At 40.4% G+C, this 26,505-nt stretch overlaps 2 protein-coding genes across 2 annotated transcripts; both read left to right on the forward strand.

The window, feature by feature from the left end:
• Positions 1 to 15,613: 15,613 nt before the first annotated feature.
• Positions 15,614 to 20,728, forward strand: LOC122870042 (5,6-dihydroxyindole-2-carboxylic acid oxidase-like). The gene is made up of 7 exons (XM_044183696.1): positions 15,614 to 16,376; positions 16,763 to 17,085; positions 18,230 to 18,434; positions 18,550 to 18,717; positions 18,827 to 19,006; positions 19,131 to 19,277; positions 19,386 to 20,728. The coding sequence occupies exons 1-7, from the start codon at positions 16,022 to 16,024 to the stop codon at positions 19,571 to 19,573; spliced, it is 1,566 nt and encodes a 521-aa protein (XP_044039631.1). The 5' UTR covers positions 15,614 to 16,021; the 3' UTR covers positions 19,574 to 20,728.
• Positions 20,729 to 20,989: 261 nt separating this feature from the next.
• Positions 20,990 to 25,368, forward strand: LOC122870043 (leucine rich adaptor protein 1-like). The gene is made up of 2 exons (XM_044183697.1): positions 20,990 to 21,445; positions 23,880 to 25,368. The coding sequence occupies exons 1-2, from the start codon at positions 21,221 to 21,223 to the stop codon at positions 24,267 to 24,269; spliced, it is 615 nt and encodes a 204-aa protein (XP_044039632.1). The 5' UTR covers positions 20,990 to 21,220; the 3' UTR covers positions 24,270 to 25,368.
• Positions 25,369 to 26,505: the final 1,137 nt, after the last annotated feature.

Below are 26,505 nucleotides of genomic sequence, written 5' to 3' on the forward strand. Positions count from 1 at the left end.
TTGCGCAGCTGCTAAACTAGCAGCATCTATTTTCCAGCTTCATTAAAACATCGACTTCTTTTTATCTGATTATCAGAATTACAATAACTGTAAACTGTGAGGCAACCCTATACATAGCATTGTTTTATAACCTCATTTTATAACCTCACTGAAGTCGATTTCTCACAGATAGACTGAGATGTATATACTATCCATTCCCCTGGAAGCCATCGCCAGCAATTTCCTTCCTCTTTCATCATTCTAAATGCGCCTAAATGGTTTGGGTGTGTGTGTGGGGGGGGTTGAGCGGCAATAACCACACCTTTGTGTCAGGAGGGGAATTTTGAATCTTTGATGCTTTTCCTGGCATGAAATGTATTTACAAATACCTTCGTGGGAGCAAATAAAAGGTTTAATATTTAATTAGGCCTAAGGGCATCTCACAATAAAGGGCATATTTCTGATCAATGGTATGATGGAGGAATCTTCCCTCACTGTCAGTCTGTGTGAGGAGAAAGCCTGGCTTCCTCCTTTTAAATGTTACTACAGTTACTTACACGGAGACTGCACTTTGGGGAGGGCGGTTAATCATTAAGCATTTACAATACACCTCCTGGAAAGCTGAGCAGCCAGCCAGAGCCACTGGATTCATGTTTGTATACATTTGTGAATTTTAAGGCTTCTGACTTCAGATGATTAGCATGAATGATGAATGGCATATGATGATGAAAAATGTATTTAGGCTCTCTTTGTGCCAACACTGATGAAACTTTCATGATCCCTGTGGAGAAACCGGGCATGTCATAGTGCAGTGTGAGATTGGATTGTATAATCGAGAATCTTAACTCACCGTAGCTGAGGGGTGTTTTTGAAGACCCCTTTTGTTCGCCAGTGTATGAAAACAAATACCACAGAGATCAGACATGCAAGCCTGCTGTTGACTGCTAAACTTGGGAACATACAGTTTGAACTTGGTGTTGATTGCTTTAATATGATCCAATGATCCTCTTTGCAAATGTTGTTCAGAATGGAGTTTCTTTTCAACTAAAATAGCTTTTGAACAAGTTTTGGTATTATATTATGTATTATGTGTATGTATATGCCATATGTATTTGAGTCCCACATGATATTTTGCCCTAGGTATGTATGTATGTTGCACATCTTTTCATACAGGTAGTCTTATTGTCAGAGCTACAGTACATTTATTATACTATATAAAAAGAAACATTTCTAATCCAAATCCTAATCTTGTTTAGAACAGGGAGCTGGTTAGCAATGACTTTTTTTTCTCCTCTTGATATTACGTATATATGATACTTTAACCATAATACCTAATAGAGCGTTCTTTGCTGTAAGAGTACTGTTGACTGTACATCAGTGCACCTCACTGCATACCTTAAATAAGGATGCAGAATTGAATGAGGGGCTTTAGTGTTATGATGATGGCTTTGCAAATGTTTTTGCAAAGTCTCCACTTCATTTTTTCAGGGAACATTTTGAGAGACGTAGGCTAATTTGACGTGATGTCAAAGCACAGCAGCTAGCATCGGAGGAGCATTTTAGACTGAACCTCACTGTTGTGTAAATTAGCACACCTGCTCTGTGGCGCTAAAGCCTTCAATGGAGTGCTATCAAAATACATAAAGCCTAACAACAGCTGTCAAAGCTTCGTGACAGCTGTCACGGAGTCAACACACTTCCGTCTGCTTTCTCTGCTGCAAGGTTTTTCTGTGAAACTTTCTGAGTGCTGGAAAAAAAAAGCAGCATGTCACATTTTTATTCCCTATGGCAGCACGAAACCTTTCCTGCTTTAGTTTTAATCGGAGAGATCCTGTACGCTTGAGCCACATAGCAAAGAGGGAAAATGTGTGCTCTGCTTTGGAGACTTTTGTTTCGCTGCCACTGAAGTTACGTCACGGAGTGTCGATACCTCAGAGACAAGACACAAAACATATAAATGCCCAATTATAGTTGCTTCAAAGAGAGATGCATTTAAAAATTAATAACAGGGGGCATTACATAATTCACGACGGTTGGTTATATAAGCGGCCCAAATACGAAGAACACGGTATTGTCTCTTACTTGAATAGTAGTGGGTGTGCCTGCGCGTCTGTTTTTGTGTAGTTGTGACCAGCTGCGTATGTTGCCACGTGCTTGCTCAACTCTGTGTGCATTTAACCGTATATGTGTTTTTTGTATGTGCATGAACATGTAGAATGAGGACAAGCCATTGTTGAAGGCAGTGAACAGCCTCTTTTAAAAACTCAAAGTTGCTCCAGTGTCAAGATGCATTCAATCTGCCGCCCTCCCAGAAGATGTCGACCTGCTTTATTCTGTTTCCTTCTCACTTCAATTCAGCATGAAGATTCCTCTGTCTGACATATGAAAGGCACAGTACAGTATTTCCCTCAGAACCATAATATATAAATAGAGGATCCCAAGGCTCAATGAATTATCTGCCCTACACGCCAGTTTTGTGTCTTGCACGCAGGTTTGGATACCAGCGTCCACTGAGTTGTCTTTATTCTTCCTCTTTAAGTCTGATATTGTCACCATCAGTCAAAATTTTAAACATGTTTCTCATAAATATCCCAATCAAAATAAAAAAGACCATATATCCACATCCATCTGCATCGTTTTCCTACACAAGGGAAATAGAGAAATTGTTTGCATTTCAGCAATGGCTATCAGAGATAGCACTGCAGACTGCAGTTACTGTGAGACAAAGAATGGTCTGCTATTTAGATAAATTGCCTCAGTTCAGAAAAAAACAGTTGAACCCAAATTGCCATGTGTCCTTGGGCAGTGTTCTCCAACTAGACCTTGAGTGCATTCTAGGTCAAGTTCAGTGTTCAGTTTGAAACAAATAATTGAATTAATCAGAGCAAGAACTCTTCAGAATTTCCCAAATCACACTCAATGAATTTTGAACAATTTATAATAAGACGAGGACACACGGGGGTTAGTTGGGTTTTAGGATTTGATGTGAGTTCATGTACCTACTAGCTATTCAGAACCTCCCGTACGAATGCCCCTTATCTTCATAACTACAGTCATACCCAGGGGACAGGTTCCAAGCAAGTTGTTCTTAACCAAAGCAATGAGTCCTGACAAGGAGCAAAAGCATGGGGGACCTAAGGGTGCACCGTATGCTACATTGCCTGTTGCTGTAAAGATTTCCCTTAACACATACAAGACTAAATCCTTAAGGTTGTTGCTTTGTTAGCGCTGTCTTGTGGGTTAAGAAGAAATCTACAAAGGAAATATTGAGAAATGTGTGTGCTATGTAGGTCCTTAATTAGTAGTAGGAATCCCAGTTCTTACATGTCTCAGTTTACTGTCTGAGGACTGAAATTCTTTCCTTTTGCACTTTTTGATCACTCTGAGCCCTGAATGTAATTCATCTAGTGTTTTTTGCGGCAGTTGCATTTCTTGGTTTGTATTCCAGTCTTTTCTTAGCTCCCTCTTGTTTCATTATTTGACTCAGTTTCCTCTGAGGTGTGTCTGTGTGTGTGCGTGTGTGTGTGTGTACACCTTGCTTTAACTTCCGTCACATAAAGAGCCCTTAATTCCCACAGAAACCTGCATTTAACTGATGACCACTTTTGCTTTGACCAAGTTAAAAAAATATATATTAAAAAACAGACTTTACAGACAGCTCAGGTCTAGCCCAGATCCATCCAGTGACAGTTCTTAAGCTCCTGTCTACCTAAAAAGGTAAGAAAGCAGCTTGATCCTTTGACTAAGGATTACAGAATGGATGAAAGGGGGGGGGAAGACAGATGGATCGTGCTCTACTTATTTGGAAAGATTCTTCTTGAATTGCTTGAATGTTCTCTATAGTGTGATACAACTGCTAATCAATGACCACAAAAAAAACGCATCAGAACACTATGCTTTTGAGGATAAGTGTGGTTTATCTCAACTTGAATATTATTTTCAAAGGTTTGGTCATGATTCCTATCTGTAATAATAACTTTGTACTCAATAAGTTAATTGCTTAGATCTCAGTACATGGCAACTTTGCTGAAAAAAAATTAGATGCGGCAAGAAACGAGAGTGAGAGACAATCATACAGGATCATACAGGTAAACCCCCAGGTTAGCCAAACTTATTTAGAAGAGAAGACAAAAGCAAATGGAAAAATTATTATTACATATTATTTATGTAGCCCCTTTCATACAAGAAATGCAGCTCAAAGTGCTTTACAACAAAAGAAAATCCAGCATTTTAAAAGTAGCAGTAGTTCTTTTAGTGCAGAATTTACAACTTGTGTCAGGAAAGTCACAACTAATTAAAGGCTAATGTGCAGAGATAAGTTTTTATCCAGGAGCAGGGTTGATGACTACTGATACAAGATGTCCATTGTGCCCGGGTCTTGAACTCACAACCTTTGTCACCATTGGCACGTCATGATCACATTGAGCTACCCGCAGAAACAAGAAAACAACCACCAGGCCGTGTTTGAAGGCAGATTTCAAGCTAGTGTCTAAAATTCAGTTATCAAGACAAAATTCTGTGAACTTGTGGACTTCATCTAGACAACATAGAGATGTCTGTAATTTATTTTTACAAAGAGTGATTGCTTCATCACTGCATCTCTTGCAGCAGAGCTGCCGAGCCCCTAATAATAATAATAATAATAATAATAATAATAATAACAATAACAAGAGTTGGCGTTTTTGGTTTAAGGAGTACACCAGCAATTTACTATTACACTTCCATAATGTGAGGGACAGATTATAAAAAGAATGGTCAAAATCGATGCAGTACAGGGCCAAGTTATCCTGACTTTTAGTTCCTAGTGTGGGTCAAGCCCCAGAAAACACTGGATCCTACATTTCCCATAATGCAACTCAGTAGCATCTTTCATTAGACCCTCTCTGCCTTCTAAATGCCCACTTCTGTTAAACCCCACACCTCTAGTTTGTTACTCAGCCTTTGTTACATTTTTTAAGTCTCAAGCCCAAACGAAATTCATTCAATTATCAAACCTTTTTTTAATTTTCTGTCAATCGAATAATCCTTTCAGCACTACATTAAATATGTAGTAGTATGTGCAGTAACAGCTCTTAATTCCATCCTTAGGCTGCATTCACACCGACTACCGACACACCAATTACTTTGTAACATGAACACCATATTTGTACCGTTTACCTCATGATCATTGCGATGAAAGATGAAATAGTTGCTGCCGTGATAACTTTCCAGAGTTGTAAAATCCTGTCTTTGAGTATTATAAACTGTTGTGCAGTGTTTTGGCATCTGATAAGCCTTTAAACGCTTTAATCTGTTACTCCAACTTCCTGGATCGTAAAAGTGAAGCTGGTACCAGATTCGTTATGGTTCACTGATGAAGGCCTGTAAAAACACATGAAAGTTACAGAAAAATAAATGTGGTCAACTAAAGGCCCCCTGTGGCGCAACATCTTTTTGTTTTGTAGTACTACTGTTTGAATTGATTCAGTGCTGTGACTGGAGAACAGCACCCAGTCGGATGAAAGAAGCACACCTGTCCTGAATCTCCAAGTGTTATGGCTTGTTGCTGTCACTTGTGTTTTGTTCATGCTGTGCCATATTAAATAATGCAGCATCTATTAATGTTACCGCTTGTTAGTTATGCATGAGTCGCAACTACAGCTAACATTCGGTGTGTATGTTTTTACCTTGGCTCCCTTGTAGTTGGTCTTTGTCTTGATATATTGGTTTTGTCCCCACTGCTGGATTGTAAGTGGGCCTGCCTTTCATGGTCCTTCATTCTGCCACAACTATATTGTAAGTCATTTATGTCATCTGCTTGGAGGAATTAGATATTCTCCTTCTCTTATCATGTTCCAGCATTTCAAAGTGTGTGTTGGGTTTTTTTACCAAGCACAATCAGACCCTCCCCAGTGCACACCTCAGCAAATCCCTGCTGGCTCCCTGAAACATCCCAGAGACCCCTTCCTCCTCCAGAGACTGACTGTGATTCCAATTATGAAGAAATATTTACAGGAGATGGGTGACTGTCGCAGGTCCCATGGAAATTTCATTTTAATTAATCTTGGGCAGAAAGTGGCAGCGTGGGCATCCTGACACTCATCACGGCTCCCTGAAGTAGATCCAATTTTCTGTCTCAATAGGCATTAAATTAGCAAGAACATTTCCACCTTTGTCACCCCGGCACGCATAACAAATGAAATACATTTGGCTACATGACATAGTGGTGTGCTAATAAATGACTCGCCACACGAGCAAGGTACAGGGACACGTTGGCATGTAAATCGCATTTGCGGGCACCTCATCACATCTGGGAGTGTGCAAAAAAAAAAGTGTGCTGGAAGGTAGATTTGGGAAGTGAGGATGCAGACATTTTTGCTATCTGTGTGAATTTTGTCAGATGATTCAGAGATCATTTCCTGGACAGTTTTGAGAATACTGGAAATGCGATCAGAATAAACTACCTTGACTCATTCCACAAGTAACTGGTAACATGCCAAGCTCTAGCATTGGCCCTATAATGATAAGCATTATAGCCTCCGAAGTTCATGCATGTGTTTACCGTAAGTGTCATTAAGAAGGCTTGGCTGACTGATCTACATCACCCTTGAGAGTATGTTCAGAAATTTAACGAGTGCTATATTTTCATGAAACATGGCCCACACCGCCGTAATCATTAACGCGGAGAGACTTTGCAATTCTTTTGCGCTTGGAGGTTGGGCTGTTATCAAAGTTTCCACCAAACCAAAGACATATTGCAGCAACAGATCAGTGCAGGTCTATGTTTAGAAGTTCTGCCGAATTAATTTTCTTTAGAGAAACTCTAGCGCGTACCTATGGGAGGAAGTTTATTCACTGTGGGCACAGATTAACATGTTGCCAATACATTCTGGTTAAGTTTGTGAAAAGTTGGAATCAGTCACAAAACTTTTATCACCCCACATGTGACATGGCACAAAGGGAATATGACATTTTTAAAGAGATGTACAGACCCCAACAATGACTATAATAAGCAGAAAAGGAGTGAGTATTGTTCGTGCATGCCTCACCCTGACAGGCGATGTGTTTCCATCTCTGTAAGACTCTTGCCACATCAGTGCCTGACTCTCATCCATCCCCAGAATGAGTTGAGTTGCTCTATACTCTGAATAACTCCACATATACAGTACCTACTGTACATTATAAGAAATATCTATTTTGCCAAAGCTGGAAAGTCTGAAATGTTCTGTCAAAGAACAGTGTCTGTACCTTGTGCACATAATGATTGCCATCTGTCCAGAGTTACAGTAGAACCCAGATCTGGGAATATACAAAGCTTTGTCTGGGCCCTTTCATCTTCGGTGTCTTTCTTCCAATCCCTTTGTTCATGGTGACTGTGAGCTTTAGGTAGCTGCCTTGGGAAGCAACATGTAAGGGGAGACCTAATGAGGGTATCAGCAGGACCAGCATTTAAAGGAAAGATGGAATAAGGTGACGACAGTATGTTGTGCAACTCAGTGCAGGAGTTGCAAAAAGTAATGAGTGTTTGACAAAAGGAAGTCATCAGACGCAAAATAGGGTTGGGCAATGTGTGTAAGCAATAAAAATGAACATACAAATTTGCTTTGCGTAGGATGGTTTGCTTCTGCAGAATCGATCGTCTAGCTTCACCGCAGCTAACGTTACTTCAAAACGCCTCTTTACTCCTCCTAACATTAGATGATTTGGACTTACAGATTCATGCAAATATATAAAACATTTTGGAAATAGAATTTGCCTGATTCTAAATAAGTAGCTGTTTGTCTTTTTGTTGGTGGTGGTGGTAGTGGAACGCGATCCGATCTGGCCGAACTATAAAGCCTACTCTGCAAGTTTGAGTGAAACGGCTCCCGTCGCCAGGAGCACTTTGCATACTGGGATGAGGATGAGCTAAATCAATAGTTGCTAGCAGCTAGCTGGAAAATTAATCAAGGTCTGACCTGGACTAGCAACAAAGTACGTTGCCTTGTTGATATTTTCTATCTTGATAGATGGAACCTTCTTCCTGTGTTTACTTTCTTGCTCCCGCCCATGTAACACCTGTAACCAATGAGGGGAGTGATCGTTCTCACGTGGCTTTCACATTTAGTTTCTCTTGAATTTTTTTCTGCGTGAAAAGAAACTCAACCAAGGGGAGAATGCAACAAGTTTACCAAGTCATCCACCGATTCGGACCAGAGCAATCTATACATTTGAAAACACCCCAAAGAGTCTTGTGCTTTTGTTTTGGTCCACACCCAGGTACAATTGCTGTGTTCAGATCTGCCCAAACGAATTGTACCGAAAGGGAAAACAAACCAGAGTTTTTCTCCTAATTTTTCTCATCTGTAGGCCTATATTAATATTACAATATAAAATTGCATATATACCGTGACCTGAATAAGTTCAGGATTTCAGCAATATGACAACAGTCTCTGCAGGATATTTTTGGGGGGAGAAAAAATGAAAACTACATTGCTGTTTATTCATCAAATTTGACTCCATACTTCCACTGATGGTGCCTCATTTGACCACAGATAGTCACATAATATATTCTCTGTTGAATACTCCTGTGCAATATACTCTGTTTTCAGTTTAAAATTCCCTGTTTCCCTCTGAAAACAGAGTATATTGCACAGGAATATTAAACTCCTGTGCAATATACTCTGTTTCTTGTTTAATTTATTGATATTTATTCATACTATTACTGCTGTGCAATATCCACCGTCTGATAATCATCTTAATAAGCTACACTTAACTTGACAGTACTCATTGTTGCACTATTACTTATTACTTATATTATTACATTGTATTATTATACCATGCATACTTATCAACCTCTAAATCCACTTTGGTACTTACACTTATTTTAGCTTTTATACTTATATCCACTTTTTACTTAATTTATCTGACCTGTATTATAGTGTATTATATTTTGATTTGCTTAGTACTTCTATTCCTTCTAATCTCAGTTGTGCACTGACGTGATAGTAAGCAGCTGTAATGAAAGAGTTTCCCCTCGGGGATCAATAAAGTATTTCTGATCTGATTCTGAAAATCCCTAACCTTTTTCATAACCTTTTCCTTCCCCAGCATAGGTCCATTGAAAAGTGTTTGTGTTTCTCCAGTAATGATGAGCAGGCTCTATCTTAACCTCCATCCCTGTCATCATCTACTTCTGTGCAGCATTTTAATTGGCCGAGGCTGGCACCAACCTTCCAGCCCAGCTGTTTCCCTGCTGCATCCCGGAGCAAAACTAGTGTGCCTCACTAATTACCGCTGCTGTCTGGGATGATCTGTGACACAGCCGGCTCCCGCTGAATTACTCTCACCTCTCTCACTTACAGTACCTGTCAATATCCTCCCTCATTTTCATACATTAGTGGAAAGAAATCTGTGAAGCAGAGCAAAGGATTGACCTAAAAATGATGCCCTTTCAAAAGGCTCCTGCAAGACTAATGACTGTTAAAAAGCAATCAAGTGGTACCAGCCGTCTGGGCGGTAGATCTCCGTATTTTATTGTTAACGCCCGGTCACGGCACCTCTGCTGTTTAAATTATTGCTATGTAAATCACCTGGAGTGCTTTGGTATTGGAAAGCAGCAGATTTAAGATGCTGGTGCATGTGCTAAATAGACAGTATCCCGATATTCGCGGAGGCCTTCATTTGAGGGACTAACTCCTGCTATTCATCAGCGTGTCAGTCTACCTCGAGCTGGCACTACATTCTGAGTTCGCTGGAGGAACAAATGAATTTCTCTCTGACTCACATATAAAATGCTTATTCTGTATTTCTGCAAAACGGATGTGAAGTATAGCGCCTAAAAGTTCTGAACTAGCTTGTAGTGGAAGCACTTTTACCTTACCTATGCCTCATCTTTCTTTCACATATTTGTCTTCAACCAAAAACCTTTGCACACTGTCACACCAATGTAACAGTGTAGGTGCTTGCAATGTGAATATGGGAGCTATAAACCTATAACTTTAAAGGTTTTGCTTGCATCATATTGTCGGTAAACTTGGGATTGGGATATTTTTAAGATTGAGTTTTAAGATCGAGTTTTCATCTAGGAGTCAAATTCATCTAGGAGTCAAATTCTTTAAGATAAAGGATGTTAATAGCTACAGTGTTGGCTGCAAAAATAGTAATTTTGTGTCTATAATATACAGTATGTGTACAGTGGATGGATCCCCACCCAGAACTGCCATCAACACAGGTTGGATGCTTGTCTTAGTACAAATCTTAACATGAGATGTCACTGTCCTCTGCTGGTTTTTAGACAGTATTACACCTACAGTGTAGAGGTCCATTTTAGGCAAAGTTGAAGGCTGTTTTCTTTTTTAATAGCTTTTTCAGGTATTACTCATTGTTTATTCAATACTTGTTTACAATTTGTATACATTTTAGTCAAAGTAGTTGCATTCTGTCACATCTAAAACTACTGTTACCTCTGCTACTGAGGGAAACTAATTTGTGGTGGAATTCAAGCTTGTGACTGTTAATATGCTTATCACAGAAGAAAACTCCATTGTGAGAATTAATTGTTTTATTGTTGAAAAGTCTCTGTTGTCTTTCCCAGCACATAGGCTTATACATTTTGCAATAGAAATGCATTCCCTTATTCCCCCAGCTTATTTTTATTCCTGCGCCAGATATGGTGTGAAACTTAATGGAGTTTTTTTTTTTCCGTTCAAGGATCCAAATTGATTTCTCCTCAGCACAAATATATCGGTCATGACCACTGCAAATGTATGTGAGAAATGTTGCCACTATGAGGTAACAAACCTATAGTGCCTTTATATCACACTTTGTTGGTCTTTGCATTAGTTTTAGTATTTCATTCCAAGCAGAAAAACTAAAATACATATTTGTCACTGTTTTGGGCCCATAGGGTAGTTTTGCAGGTACAGCTGCTAGTATATACAAATTATGATATGCACGCAGTTTAAGGAATTAAACAAAAACCTATGCAGTGTGCAGGATGCAAGGAGAAATGAACCTCCCACACTCCTACACACACTCCCCCACCCCTACACCCCTAGAGCTTTGGTCATGAGTTTGCTTCATTCTGTCAGCAGACAGTCCCGCAGGATAGACCTCCATTCACTCCCAGCTCAATTAGGAAGTGAACTTTCTGTAAAACTTGTGCTGTATTTTCAGCCTGATAAGGTATTCACAAGCTGTTCTCAATTTAGTAATTACATTTAGATGATTTGGAATATGGTATCTAATAGCAGTCATGCCTCAAATAGCAGCCCCACCTGTCTCAAAAATTAATAGACTAATTTTCACCCTGCATTATCTTCTATATACACGACATAGCAATTATAGATCAGAAGAGTAATATTTGTCTCTGAGATCAAATCTTTTGTGGTAGAAATGAATAGAATGTCATTTGTTTTTGTTTTGCTCTATGGTTAGCAATATCCGTCGGCAGACGCATCATGCCTATTCAAGCATTTTTATATTTTTATTTTACTTTATATTTTATTTTATTGCTGTTATTTTTATAATATGTAGTTATGATCATTTTATATTATGAGTCAAAGGTATTCTTCTAATTATGTCATCGATCATACTTCAAAAAGTCACACACCCCCAAAATGCGACAAAGTGCAATGGAAACAGGCTTAGCGAATAAATCATGATGCGACTTAAACATCCACTGAAGCTTCCTCTCCACCGACGACACCAAATATACCGGCAGATGAAATCAGCGTAACTTTCTTCAAATTGATACATGAAACAAACATACATGTCATATTTCCGTCACATTTTCTACTTTGTCGTTTGCTGAAACGACTGATGCTGTCATTTTTCTTGGGAAGACAGTCTCAACTACTATTTGATGGAGTCGCCATGAAATTTTGTCCAGACATTCATGGTCCCCAGAAGATAAATCCTACTGACTTTGGTGATCCCTCCACTTTTCATCCTGTGACACCATGAGGTTGACATTTGTGGTTTTGAGTGAAATATGTTACTATTGGATGGATTGCCATGAAATTTGGTACAGACATTCTTGTTCGCCTCAGGATCAATAACTTTGTTGATCCACTGACTTTTCATCTAGCGGCAGCATCACGTCAAAGTTTAAACATTCCCATCAGCCTCAGCTGTACTTTGTGCTAATTAGCAAATGTAAGCATGCTAACACACTAAACTACAATGGTGAACCTGGTAAACATTATGCTAAACATCAGCATGTTAGCATGTCACTGTGAGCATGTTAGCATACTGATGTTACCATTTAGCACGAGGCACTGCTGTGCCTACAGCCTCCCTGCTGCTAGCATGGCTGTGGACTCTACTGTTATACCATAGATGCTGCAAGCTGTAACAATGTGTTCAGATGGGAATCATTCTTTCAGATAGTGAAAAATATTTTTGATTTTTCCCTCATTTACAGAGAAGCCAATGAACATGGAGCAAAAGCAGGGGCTGAGATGAAATGAGTGGCATGAATACAGCTTGGGATGAGAAAGAGAAAGAAAATGACAAGCAGTTGCAGGCATTGTCTTAGAGGAGAGAGGAGGAGAGGAGAGAGGCAGAGGCAGTATAGCTCCCTCCTAATGACTCCCACTGTGCCATTTTCACCAAAGGCAAGGATTACCATTAAGCCCGAGTCACATCTTCTCACATGATCCTCTATCCTGCCCAAGGTTTCTTCACACACATACACACATGCACAGACATGTGCACACACAGAATGGCAGCAGCGGGGGATGAAAGAGCATGGTTGGTCATGGGACGAACAGAGGAGATGTGTACATGTATAGCACCCACAGCAATAATAATGCAGTAGATTTCAACAATAAGCCAAATGTCTTATCTTTGTACATAGATACAGTTTGTGAGCATTTGCGTAGTTGCATCTTGTTGTGTTAATATCCATTTCAACCATTAGATTATCCATGACATGCACCCTGACCTTTTAATTACTGTTGTGTTTACACTGTTAAACTAATCTAACATGCACACATTTAAAGACCATATACAGAATTAGCTGTTACAGACTAAATTAATTGCTAAATTATCATATGGCAACAAACGAAATTAGCTTGGATTACAGCTTGCTGCCTCACTGTTTTTGAATGTAATCATAATAGGTTTGTGTTAGCTCTACATCATATTCATATAAACTAATTTGACTCACTTATGGCTCAGAGTGAACTGTGCGGAAGTTTGGCAGAGAGATGGTAAACATAAAAGCTTCTTGCAGACTTAATCAAAAGACAATCAGTAAATAGCCGGCTCCTCCTCTACTCAAATGTGACCTTAAAAACACTGGAGTGCATTTTCAGGTCAATAGCACTTTGAATTATTAAATACCCGCATGTCTATGATGATGATAAATCATAGAAAATTCATTTAGGGCCAGTATAAGACTCTAAGGTCAAAATAATTGATCATTATAACTATTACAGTATTAATCTTGACATTTTAAAAACATTGTAGAAAACTCGATGGAATCTCTTGACAAATTATGTTTAAATGGTCAGAACAACCTTGACATGCTAATGGGTCTCCTACTAGTTCTCAAGGGGAACATGGAAACTGTACATACAGAAGGAATGTGGCTGTATTTTCAAACTTCCTTCATGAGAATGAGCTTAGTGCTAGCTTTGTGTAATCCTCACTGGCACGCCCCAACTATGAAACAATACATGCAGCCTGGAATTACGATAGCCAACGTGAAACACATGTGACTGGGTTAAGAATCTTTGCCTTTCAGTGTGTGAGATCACACTGGAAAGAAGACAGTCTCTCCTCTTAGAAGTGTTATGTTGTGTTTTTATGTGACATGCAGTTCTGCTAAACGTCTTACTTTTAGAGCAACCTGCATCAAACGTGTCCTGGTTTAGATTCAATTCAATTCTTCAATTAAAATCTTCAATATTCTTTTTTATCAGTGGTGGAAGGCATACTTAACTAAAAGTGCCAGCATAACAATGTAAAAGTCCTGCATTCAAAATCCCACTTAAGTAAAAGTACAAAAGTATTAACAGCTAAATTTACTTTAAGTATCCAATGAAAAAATCAAAATTTTCTCTAATCTTATACCAGACGCTGCTTTTTTTTATTAAGGGGTCACAAGCCAAAAGGGTTGGGAACCACTGGTTTAATCTTTAGCAGTGCACTGTGTCTTATCATGAGTTTTGAAAAAGAAAATTCTTAATTTGGTAACCAGAGCTGTCAAACAAATGTAGTGGTGTACAAACAACAATATTTACCTCCCAAGTGGAAGTATAAAGTAGCGTAAAATGGATATACTCAAGTAAAGTACAAACACCTCAAAATTGTACTTAAGTACTGTACTTGAGTTCTGTAGTTGAGTTTTTTACTGCCATCAGACAGGGCTATTAGCACTGCCTTAGTGGCTGTTTTGTTGCTTTAAGGAACACTGGTTATCTGCAGCTTCACTCATTCCTGGTCCTCATTCCTGAAATTCCTGGTCTTTGAGGAGAAAAAAACTGATGTGCTCATTTAAAACTGAAAACATGACATTGATTTTTTTTTTGTTCCTCTATTGAAAGAACTCCACCATCATTTGATGAGTGAACTTGTGAAGCATTGGTTTGCTAATTAGTGGGTGTTGATCCCCGTGAGGATAACTGATATACATGTCTGAGTTGTTGTGAAATAATATCTATCTAACAATTAATGCAACCAAACAACTATTGTTCCTACTACCCAGTGCCCTCTCTGCAACCCAGTGTTAAGCTTGCAGTGAATTATGGGAAGTTACACTTTGGATAATTTAGAAAGAACCTGCCTTGCCGATCTTGACCTAGATTCTAACTTCTTGGGAGTTAACGCTGTAGCTTTTGTCAACAATAACAGCCAATCCTTTTCCCTATTACAAAAAAAAATGTCCTGAGGTTATAGTAGCAGCAGAGCAAAATAATCAAAATTTTGCCACTGGTATCATCAGCTCATTTAAACTAATCAAAGGTTTTTTTTTGTTTTCAGCCCAACTCCGTTCAACTGCAGAACTGTGAAGCAAATAAACAAACGGTGCACACGCTGGAGGGGCAATCGGGGGGAAAATTCAAATGAATGTTGCACAGGCAGTTCATAAACAAGGTGAGCAAGAGGAGCGTGGTAAGTTTTTCATGTTGCCATGACTCACAATTAATTAATAAACACATTTTTGTGCTTGCTGTCTCCACTTTCACCTGAACTTTATCACACTGTATTAGCATCTGGTAGAGTGTTATTTTTACTGGATACAGGTGATACCTCTGTATGGGCTCGGCACCAACTTTACACACAGAGATCAGTTTACTAGCGAGTAGTTCTATTCAACATGGAATAATAGTTGTAGACTGTCTTCTGTGGCTCTGGAGAAGCTTCGTCAAGTATGAAAAAATCACCCAGATGATGTCATCAGGGGTGTCTTAGCTTTGTGCTTGGAGGCGAAAAATTTCTAGCATAATGCCTTTAAAGAGTGGAGTTTTGAAAGCTATGGGTATTTACAGGCTTCAAGGGTCTAATGCTGCATTCATGTCATATTGGAGTTATCATAATTGCCACTTTCCAACTTGTTACAAGTGTTCACTTGAACATACAAGTCTTAATTATGACTGGGAAACTTGGGAGCTGTGACATTTCAAGTGCCTGAAAACCAAACAAACATGGATGCCTTGTGTCAGCGTTCAAAGTCATTAGATTTACTAACATTTAATGTTGGACTCATTCAGGCAACTGCAGTGAGTTTTTAAAAGAACAATACTGTACATGAGGGATCACACGACTTTCTTCCCCTCCATCCCCAGTAGGAAATGTGAAGTTATGTGATGGCATCACGCGGGAGTCAGAAAATCCGGGTAGTCATGCGCTAATCCGGTATTTAAGGTTCACTGGTTTGGGGAGAAACAGAAGCAGTGGCCTGGGCGCATGGGAGGTTGACAGAGAAAGTAATTCCTGATGTGTTGAAGTGAGACATGTTCATTTAGGATAAAGGGTTAGTTGAAGTGCATATTTGCAGGTAAATATTCAGTCGGTAAAACTGACTCCAAGCCAGCCGCAGTCGTGCGTAAAATTTGGTAACCGTTTTAGGATAATGTTTCGGTGCTGCTTTTTGGTGCTTGTGGGCGCGGTGGTCGTGAGCGCTCAGTTCCCCAGAGAGTGTGTGACACCCGAAGGGCTCAGGAGTGGACGGTGCTGTCCGTCGCCCTCTGGACTCATTAACGACCCGTGTGGCTCCAGCACGGGGCGCGGACAGTGCGTGCCAATCACGGTGGACGCGCGCCCGCACGGCCCTCAGTACCCGCACGACGGACGGGATGATCGGGAACGATGGCCTATCCGTTTCTTCAACGGTACCTGTCAGTGTAACGGAAACTTCAGCGGTTATAACTGCGGCCGCTGCAGACACGGATGGACAGGGGCCAACTGTGACCAGAGAGTTTCTGTTGGTAAGTGCGCGTCCTCGGGGAAGTCTGGGGAAATATTCAAATAATAATGTTATAGTTAGGAGAGACGTCATAGCCAGCAAATCTGGGAGCAGTCCTTTAGGACACCCAATTAACGTATTTTGGCCCATTTAATGTTGATTTAACTATATATATTGGACAAAGACAGATTATTTGACCAAAAATCTATTCAAATTAGGGTTCAATGAAAAAAGCTTAAATCGGCACAGCCTTGAAACTTAGAAAAAGGCATTTGATTACAATATTAATCGATTAAAACTGCCACATTTTCTGTACTTCTTTTCTCATTCAGTCATTAAAAACTGATCCCCAATTAACGCATGACTGATTGAGTTAATCCACTTTTCCCTCTGCTATAATCCCCCCAGTAAGGAGAAACGTGATGCAGCTCAGCGCGGACGAGAAGCGTGCGTTCGTGAACGCGCTGGACCAGGCCAAGCGCACGGTGCACCCCGACCTGGTGATCGCCACGCGGCGCTATTCGGAGATCTTCGGGCCTGACGGGAACACCATGCAGTTCGAGAACATCACCATCTACAATTACTTCGTGTGGTCCCACTACTTCTCGGTCAGCAAGACGTTCCTGGGTGCGGGACAGGCCAGTTTCGGGGGAGTGGACTTCTCACACGAGGGGCCCGGTTTTGTTACTTGGCACAGGTACCACCTGCTGCAGCTGGAGCGAGACATGCAGGTAAGATACTGCATAAAGAGGGGTGATTACACACACACGGCTCTGCTGTGATGGGGTATTTTAAGAAAAAGAAAATAATCAAATAGATTTTATATGTGGTTTCCTGAGAGTAATCGCCACCTGACTGTTTATCCACGTTTCATTTACCAACAAATCGCCGACAACCCAACTCGTTTGTTTTACGTTATGCGTTTCCCCACAACTGTATTCACTAACAAAGACCATGCCAATCGTGCGGTGTAAAAGGCAGTTTATTTGGATTGCCGTGAGAAGTGAGAGAAAGGGGTTCATATAGGCATGTACTGGTGATTGGTTTAGAGAGGCGTGGTCTTGTTCCTGAGCCTTAGTTATTATAACTTAATTTGGCGAGGAAATCATAACTGACGACGCAATTTCACGCTTTAATAGGCCAGCTGCGCGCAAATTGTGATTTTAGGCACTGTAATTCGATTTGATCCGCACACCATCGTTTTGGAAACGACAACAGTATTGAACAGAGCTTTAGTGAGAGGAGTTATTAAACTGCACCAATCGCCTTCCCTCCCAGCATAGAGTTGGTATAATTATTATATCCATCCAGTTTTTGGTACACACTCTTGCAAGCACAGCAGTTGAAGCTGCTGTGTGGTTTTGAAACTCTGACAGATTGTTGGACCCCTGCTGAGAAACTCCATCCTTAGCCTGTTTATCGTTAAGATGTGCTCCCTAATTAGTCACTCATTTTTTTTCCCTACTCGACAGGCACACTTTGAGGGAGAGTGCTAAATGTCTGGCTGCAGCTTAACAGCTCACTCTTTTAACGTGTGTTAGTGGCGGGGCTCATGAGCAGTAGTTAGGATCCATTTGTACTTTTGTGATCAAAGAGTTTCAGAATGGGATTTAGTAACTTTGTAATGCTTTTTCAATGGGAAAAAAGTAAAGTGATTGACAGGTGTGCAGAGAGTCTGTGTTCCCTTTAGCTGGGTGAATAACTGTACGTATGAATCCTGTGTTTACACGAGTTACGGGCAAACTCCAAAAAGTGTGGTTTCCTGATATTGCAGGTTTAAAACCTTGGTTCTCTGGCTGTGGCTCCTAGCCATGATCTTCGCATTCCCAAACTCTAACTCAGCCAGCCTTTCAATTATTTATTTCAAACAACCAGGACATGCTGCAAGACCCCTCCTTCGCCCTGCCCTACTGGAACTTTGCCATCGGCGGAAGCACATGTGACATCTGCACAGATGACCTGATGGGAGCCAGGAGCAGCTTTGACATGAATTCCCTGAGCGCCAACTCCATCTTCTCCCAGTGGAGGGTCATCTGTGAGAGCGTAGCAGACTATGACACACTGGGAACCATCTGCAACAGTAAGACCATTGTTTATTTACCATGGCATACACGCCAGTGGTGTTACACTTAAGCTCTTTATTCTTTAAGTGCAGAGAAATTGCATTGAAGTCTTTCTTATTTGGTTCCTTCCAGGCACTGAGACCTCTCCCATCAGAAGGAACCCAGCAGGAAATGTCAACAGGCCGATGGTCCAGCGTCTCCCAGAGCCCCAGGATGTGGCGGACTGTCTGCAGGTTAACACTTTTGACACACCGCCGTACTACTCCACCTCCTCTGAAAGCTTCAGAAACACAATTGAAGGTGACTGCAAAGATATTTCTTTCTCTATCTGTCTTGCATACAGTTTTTTCTACCTTTTTACATACAGTGTTTCTGCACGTCCTTATGCGTTTTCATGTTGTTTCGGCAGGCTACAGTGCCCCCCAGGGGAACTATGACCCCGTGGTGAGGAGCCTCCACAACCTGGCCCATCTGTTCCTGAATGGGACAGGAGGACAAACTCATCTCTCACCCAATGACCCTATCTTCGTCCTCCTCCACACCTACACCGACGCTATATTTGATGAGTGGTTGAGGAGACACAGTCCAGGTGTTTTAGCAACAGAATTTAAAAACCACTTGTTATTGTTGTTTCCTTTATAATCCCTCCATATTTTACTGCTTTATTGTTAGCATGATGAGCTTTTAGGCTAACCTCAAGTATTTCTTGACAGATTCAGCTGTGTATCCGGAAGAAAATGCCCCTATTGGTCACAACAGGGGCTACAACATGGTGCCTTTCTGGCCTCCAGTGACCAACGCTGAGATGTTTGTGACTGCCCCTGAAAATCTTGGTTACTCTTATGAAGCTGAATGGCCAGGTATTCATTTTGGATTACTTATCACATTTTTGTGGGTCTGTTTTCAGATCTTGCCTTCAAATAAATGCAGTTGATGAAGGTAATAATCGTCCACTTCTACCTTTCCAGGTCAAGCTTTCACTGTGACCGAAATCATCACCATGGCAATAGTCGCTGCCCTCGTGATCGTCGCAGTCATTTTCGCCGCCACCACATGTGCCGTGCGTGCCCGGTCTTACAAGATGGAGGGCCACCAGCCTCTGCTTGGGGATCAGTACCAGCGCTACGACGATGAGAAAAGCCAATCTGTAGTCTAAGATCAGCGTTCAAACCTCTTCTCTTTACTTTTACAGTGACACAGCTGCGCAGTTTGTTAAAGTCTGAATCTGTTCTCACCGAAGAGCATGTGTAGATTCTTGAATGCTACAACGTGATAGGAAGTAATCTTTTTGCTGCATTCATGTCCCTCTGTCAAAAGCTGGTGTAGTTAATTTGTCTTTACAAATAGTACAGATGTGAACAATTACTTTTACAGTTCCACAATGAACACAAAGCACCAACTAAAGATGCATTTTTGTAATGGACTATGGCTTTGGAAAGATCCAATCTTTGTCATTTTGAGATTTCAGGAAAATTAGAAAATGGAAAATGTGTTCAAATAAAGTGAACATGGACAACTGAAGTGTTGGTGTGAGTGATGCCACCAGGTGGTGCTGAACCAGGCTTTTTAGAAAGACCTGTCAGTATTCAGCAGTGATGCCTTCTGTAGTTCAGTGTTTGATGTTTCACTTAAAACGTGATCACTTGTAAAGAATGTAGATTCTGATAAGATATTCCGAATGTTTTGTAACTTTCTGAACAAGTAATAGAGTAATACGACAATAATACAGGCAAAATAATTAAAAACTACACTTACAGGTCTGTAACTTCTACCACGTTTTAGGCTATAGCATTTTCTGTGTTTTTATGACTTCACAGTTTAGTTTAGTTGCACAATGGCATCACAGAAGTGAAGTGTTAGTAATTGTTGTAAAATACACTGCCCATGTAACAGAGCCGTAACGTCCACAAGGGGGTGCAACAGTTAAATTTCTGAAACTCTGCATGTACTTGTTAAGAGAGATCTACTTTGGAGTGGACCTGTTTTTGTTTTTTAAGGACGTGTTAAGATAAATTGATCCAAATGGCCTTAAATGTTTTTAATGAATGAAGAGTTAAAACGAAAAAACAGGGGTGGTCATTCAGAAGAAATGTAGCGAAATGCAGAGTGGCAGCAGGTTGTAATAAGACCTTACTTAACTGTGTACTTGCAGGATCTGCAGCTTTTTTCCCCCTTTTTTTTGTATTTTTTTTTTACTAAATTTGTGTGAATGATCATGAATGCTGTTCTGTTTTTACATGTATGCCTTTGCCAAAAAGCTGCTGGATCTGGGTGCATGCCAAATTATTAAAACGATTACATTTTACGCCTACACAGTGGTTTGTTGGACTTTACACTGACACCCATGTGATTAAAACATTAATAAACGTAGATATACATATATGAATAAATAGCCTGTAGGTCTAGCCAGTGTATTCACTGTTCTCCGTATTTCAAACCTGTTCACCTGTCTGGTGTCTGGTTTCAGAGGAAGCTCCCTTATGGGAGGGTCTACGGAGAGCACGTTGCCCCATTACTGGCCAGACGCTTCAATGGGAGGTCTGTTGATGTAAGAGCGGTGCAGTGGTTCCAGTGTAAAGTGTTTTTGGCTCAACACTTCATTCTGTGAGCTGGTTGAATAAAGTTGTCAAGAGAGCACGCTTGTTGCAACTTTTCGCTACTGAACTCCTCTGTGGATAAAGCTCGCGCGCGTCCCCCCCCAACAAGTCACTGGGAGTATCTCCGAGCTCGCGGCTCTGTAATTTGCTCCTCTGCCTGCTCCAAATCATACACTGAAAACGTGTAATCCTTCTGACAGTCTGCAATGGACGAGGATAACAACGTCTTGCCTGAGTTGAAGGATATAGAGACAAAATTGGGTAGAAAAGTCCCGGATAGTCTCATTCGTTCTCTTGTTGGAGGAAAACATCACGACGAGCACGAGAAGTTGGCAGCACCGCATTTAGTGAACTGCAAAGTGTTAAATTGTAATAATTCTGCGGACTTGAAAAGACTGGAGAGCAAAATGCTATTCCTCAAGCAAGAAATGGTAAGCGTCTTTTTTTTCTGTGACATCTTTAACTGAACGAGCTGTTAAGCGATAGTTACAGTAGCTTTTAAAGAAAAGGTGCTAATTGTTAAATAGCCCTGAATACTACAAAGCATATGGTATGCTAAATGCAGACACAGCTAAAAACAAAATAGATACAGTTTCGCTTTTATGTTTGTTTTAATCATCTGTTTAAAGTTTACAGACTTGTAATCATAAGCTAGGTCACTAATACTTAACTGTACAGTTGTTATTTATCTACAAACGTTCAAATGAAAGAAAAAATGAATATGACTGTATGCACAAGCCAACTAATGCCTATTTAGCATAGTTTCATGTCAGATAAGTTCACATTTGAATGTGTCTGCTCTCGCAACTGTGTTACATTTATTAGCAACCAAGCCGGGGCTCACAGGAAATGTCTGCTCGATGCAAAACAGATCAGCACGTGCTTGTTAAATGCAAAGTCCCAGTGATGAGTGTTTCATTGAAATTAAATAGCACTGTGAAACCTGTCAGTAGGTGATAGCAAGTCACACCTACAGTGAGCAGAGACCTTTGTTGATGTACCCTCCTCGACCCCCAACCCCAACCCCCCACTTCACGATTACATAATTTTATCTGCTAACACTCACCATTAAATTCTTTTCAAATGTCATGCTCCTTAGACTGAAGCGTTGTTAGATCCAGGGTCACAGAAAACCCCCATTTTAAGTAAGGTCACTAAAGGTATATTAGGATTCTGGAGCAGATGGCCTAGTTGACCGAGTTTTGCAGACTGCAGTAGGGCTGCATCATGGCGGCAGACTGACCAATCACCCAGAGAGTCTGCGTTGATAGGCTTAATTTATGTTGATGTGAAGGAGCAGTTGACACCTCTACCTGGCACATTTTGTATTTGCAAATGTAACAACCCTTGGTTCAGTTTGCTTGAGTTTCAACCTGAATTGTCACATTTACCAACAGTCATGTCACATTTTAATTGTGCTGCTATGAGAAAAAAAAAACCTAATTGACTTTAAAGAACTCATTTAGTGTAATTCCATTAGTAGCCTCTTATTGTTAGACGGCTCATTTGGGCCATCTTGGGCTTCCCTGTTTTTGTGGCTCCCTTCACAGCTTAATCACTAATCCAATCAGACTGCTCTGTTTTGGTGTGCACAAGTCTGCTAGTCACACACACACACCTTTGGCAACATCATTGTGTTTAGGTTTTACATTATTTGTTGAGAGGCTGAAATAATCTTACAGCCTATCAAAGCAGCAAATGAACTCACAGAAATGTGCTGTTCCCAAAAAGGTTAGGGACCAGCGCTTATTATTTTAACATGACAAATTGAACATGTTGTTGTAGGTTTAGTGTTACTATCCAGAACAAACAAAATTCTGCCACACTAATTGTGTTTCCTAAACTCATTTTGTGATGCCATCCCACTGGTGACATCTTATTAACGTAAGATTCCAATATGATTCCATCTGCTCAGCTTCCTTTTGTGTATAAAGCGGGTGGTTATACTCACAAAACAAACACACCGGCAGCAATATGAGCTAAAGAAAGGCTGTTGTATCAAGCCAGCTGTCTGAAACACTGTACCAGCCCTGTCTGCCTTCATCTGCATCAATACATTTAGAATGCAGCAGGCTGTTACAGCTGTCCTTTTACCATTTTTCATTCTGACTGGGTGTTTGTCACCCAGTAGATACAGGGGACTCCATAGGCTGTCCTCTTCCATCCCCAGTCAATGGCATGGTTTGTCATGGCAGGGAGTTAAATCAATGGCCATACTGTGTAAAGTAGGCATATTATTCAGAATTCTGTATGCAGACTGTTTCCTGGCTGTGCTGTTACACAAGTAGTGCAAGTCCTTTTTCCGGTGCCACATAGTTAAGTCTTTTTGTTCACAACAAAGCCTGATAGGCTAAACAAAATAGAAAATAGTGTTCTAGACTTGGTAAGACATTAGAATTCTGTGTGCTATTCTTATATCTATTTGTTTAACACAAGGCTACAGCAGAGGGGTAGCTTAAGCTCAGCTTAGTTTAACAATTTCGTGAACATGCACAGTGACTTCCTGGAATCTCCTGGCAATGGCACGTTAACGACAAAACTCCACGAAGCTACTGCTCCTGGCCAAGAAATAGTCTGGCACACAACCCTCTGTAACACGTGTCAATAAGTGAGTTTAAGAGGTGCTGGTTGGTGCATTTTGTTACCTTTGGACAGAGCCATGCTAGCTGTTTACTGTCTGTACGTTAAGCTAAGATAAGCAGCTGTTGCTGTAGCCTCATATTTAATGGACTGACGTGAGAGTCAGTCTAACTCTCCACAAGAAGGTGAATGAGCGTATTTCCCAAAATGTCGAACTATTCCTTTAAATTCTGCATCATCCTTAAGTACCATGACCTGACGGGGACGTTTTTCTCCAACTCATAGGCACACCTGCGAGCCATTGATGTGAAGCTGATGCAGCAGCTTATGTCAATCAACGAGGGCATCGAGTCCATCCGTTGGATGATCGAAGACAAAGGAGGCGTGGCCAGCCAAGAGGGCAGCCTGACGGGCAGCTTGTACAGCCTGTCAGACAGCCAGGACGGAACCTCACTGCGAGGCAGCTTCAGCAGCTTGAATGATGCTAACAGTGACGGGCTAGATGGTCTGTCTGTGGGTAGTTACTTGGACACTCTAGCAGAGGACCTCTCGGACGACCCTTCACCTACGGATCTTGACTGTTTTGTAGATAAAACAGTCATTGATAGTGATGCTTTCAGCAAATCACCACTGAAACTCAGGGTGGAATCAGATGAATACTACTGCTTTGGATAATGATAAGCTAAACACGGTGGTTACAGAGACTACTGAGATTTTTTGCGAAGAAAGATTTAAATAATAACATGGACAAATTAACACAGCTGTCAGATTATTTTTCCCACATGCTTTACATTTTTCTTATTATAGCAACCCCCAAGAGGTTGGCAAAGAGTTACCAAATGACTCATGTTACTTTTTACCTTGAAACCAGCTTCCTTAAGTTGTGGATTGAACACACCTCATCAAACCATTGTCACTTAATGTCACACCAAATGCAAGTGAAAACATCTTAACAATTCATTATGTCTTAATATATTATCATGCAGGTCAATAAAAATAAAAAGTCGCTCTGTTTGTAATGATAGTATTTATTTTTTGTAGTTATCCAGCAGTTTTTTCCCCCAGAGTACTTCTTAGCTTAAAATTAAGGGGGAAGATGGGTGGATAAAAGCAGCTGAACAGCAGATTTGCTTCTTTATCTGTGTAAAATTAGACTTCGACTACCTGATCTAAGTAAAGGAGTAGATTAGGATTTAGCAGCTATTTGGGGAAATTGGACATTTTATGCCGAGTGATTCAAGAGGGTAAACTGTTTAAAGTGGTAAGTTCAAGTGTTACAGCAAGTGCAATTTACTTCATTGCCAAATTCTGAGCACCACCTACTTGTTAAGCTTTTAATTATTTTTACTTACATGTTTTGAGTGATGGAAGTTCCTAAGCTAAACCCCACTCTGCAATGGTCCTACCATTGCAGAGTGTACACACAAAAGATTATTAGCACATTCAAAGCACATATGCTTAACTGAAAACCAAAGCAATTTGATTGTCTGATAGATAATTGAGGCCTGAGGCAAAACCCTGTTAACACCAGATGGGAGATTTGATGACGGTGGACATTTGTGAAACACATGTTTACTTTGTGGGCACATTTTAATTCTCTGTTGTCAAAAAACTAGAGCTATACATTGCTTTACATTCATTTGTTTCCTTATGCTGATTTGTTTGACATTTGTATTTTATGTTGCCTGCTTTTGAAAGAAAAAAAAGTTGCCATTGATTGCTGTTGATTTTGTTGTGGAAATGAAATAATATATTGTGATTTTCCTCTGCCTCACATTGTGTAAGTTTTTAATACAAAAAACACATAGTAACTGTTACCTGTTTTTTAGAAACAAAAAAAAAACAGTTCACTGACCCTGTTATGGAATGTTAATGAGATGGAAAATGAACATTATGGTGGTTTCCTTATTTGGAAAATTTCACTTAAGAATAATCTATTAATAATGAAGCCAGGCTTTGTGGTGCCCTGTGTAATGTGGCATACAAAATTACACAATTAATTCACTTTGTCACTCCATGTCACTTTCCTTCTGATAAAATACAAAGCCAGGAAGATGATTCTAAATTCGGCAAATTGTTGCTTATTTGTGCCCTTTTGAAAGTCCCAAGCTATTAGCAGAGGAATGCCATTCGGGATAATATTTAGGATGCCATGCCAAGTGTTATCACAGATGAGGAATCACGTTAGCAAAAGCTCATGAGTATCTATCATGTGAGTGCAATGCTCAAAAATGAGACAGAATTGAAATGTCAGTCATGCAGAATATTTGATGGTCTGCTATTTTATTTTCATTTTCATGCATCTCACTAGCTTCTTATCTTTCATGTGATAATTGAAGTTCCAGACAGGAACACAGGGAAAGTCATTATAGGAAAGATGAGAACCTTGGTCTCTTTGGCTTGCAAATGAATGAGTGGCCATGGGGCACAGAACTTAGTAGTTCTCAGACTGGGATCTGACATCAGGCTTTGGAAATGCTGCCTTGTTGGATTAGTCCTCAATTATTCACTTTGTCCATAGTCCACTCAGTCTCGTTTTAGGATCTCATCTTATTGGAACTACTGTAGCTTTCATGAAATCATGGATGAAGGATTTTGTGGCTGTTTTCTGAATGCCTGACAGTCTTCTTGCATGATATGAACTGCACAGAATAACAAGATTGGACACAAAGGACACTTTTAGTGTTATATTAGTTCCAGACAGATATAATCACTTTATCCAGGCACATTAAGCGTGCTTGTAACTTTGTCTCTCTCCAAGTGCAAAGCAGTTTTATTTGGTTTTATGCTGCCTTTCCTTATCTCTACCTCCAAGAGGCTTTGGCAAGCTTAAGCTCCCTGTCAAGCTCAACCGGGCTGAGGCCACTAAACCAAACAGCCTTGTGAATGGCAGCATGACCTCCTTGTCAGC

This window comes from Siniperca chuatsi, linkage group LG22 (genome assembly GCF_020085105.1).
Source record: "Siniperca chuatsi isolate FFG_IHB_CAS linkage group LG22, ASM2008510v1, whole genome shotgun sequence".
Taxonomy (NCBI): domain Eukaryota; kingdom Metazoa; phylum Chordata; class Actinopteri; order Centrarchiformes; family Sinipercidae; genus Siniperca; species Siniperca chuatsi.

Coding starts and splice junctions, on each gene's coding strand:
- LOC122870042 (XM_044183696.1), top strand. CDS start 16,022: ATGTTTCGGTGCTGCTTTTTGGTGCTTGTGGGCGCGGTGGTCGTGAGC. Junction 18,435..18,549: donor ACTGGGAACCATCTGCAACA/GTAAGACCATTG, acceptor GGTTCCTTCCAG/GCACTGAGACCTCTCCCATC. Junction 19,007..19,130: donor GTTGAGGAGACACAGTCCAG/GTGTTTTAGCAA, acceptor ATTTCTTGACAG/ATTCAGCTGTGTATCCGGAA.
- LOC122870043 (XM_044183697.1), top strand. CDS start 21,221: ATGGACGAGGATAACAACGTCTTGCCTGAGTTGAAGGATATAGAGACA. Junction 21,446..23,879: donor TATTCCTCAAGCAAGAAATG/GTAAGCGTCTTT, acceptor TCCAACTCATAG/GCACACCTGCGAGCCATTGA.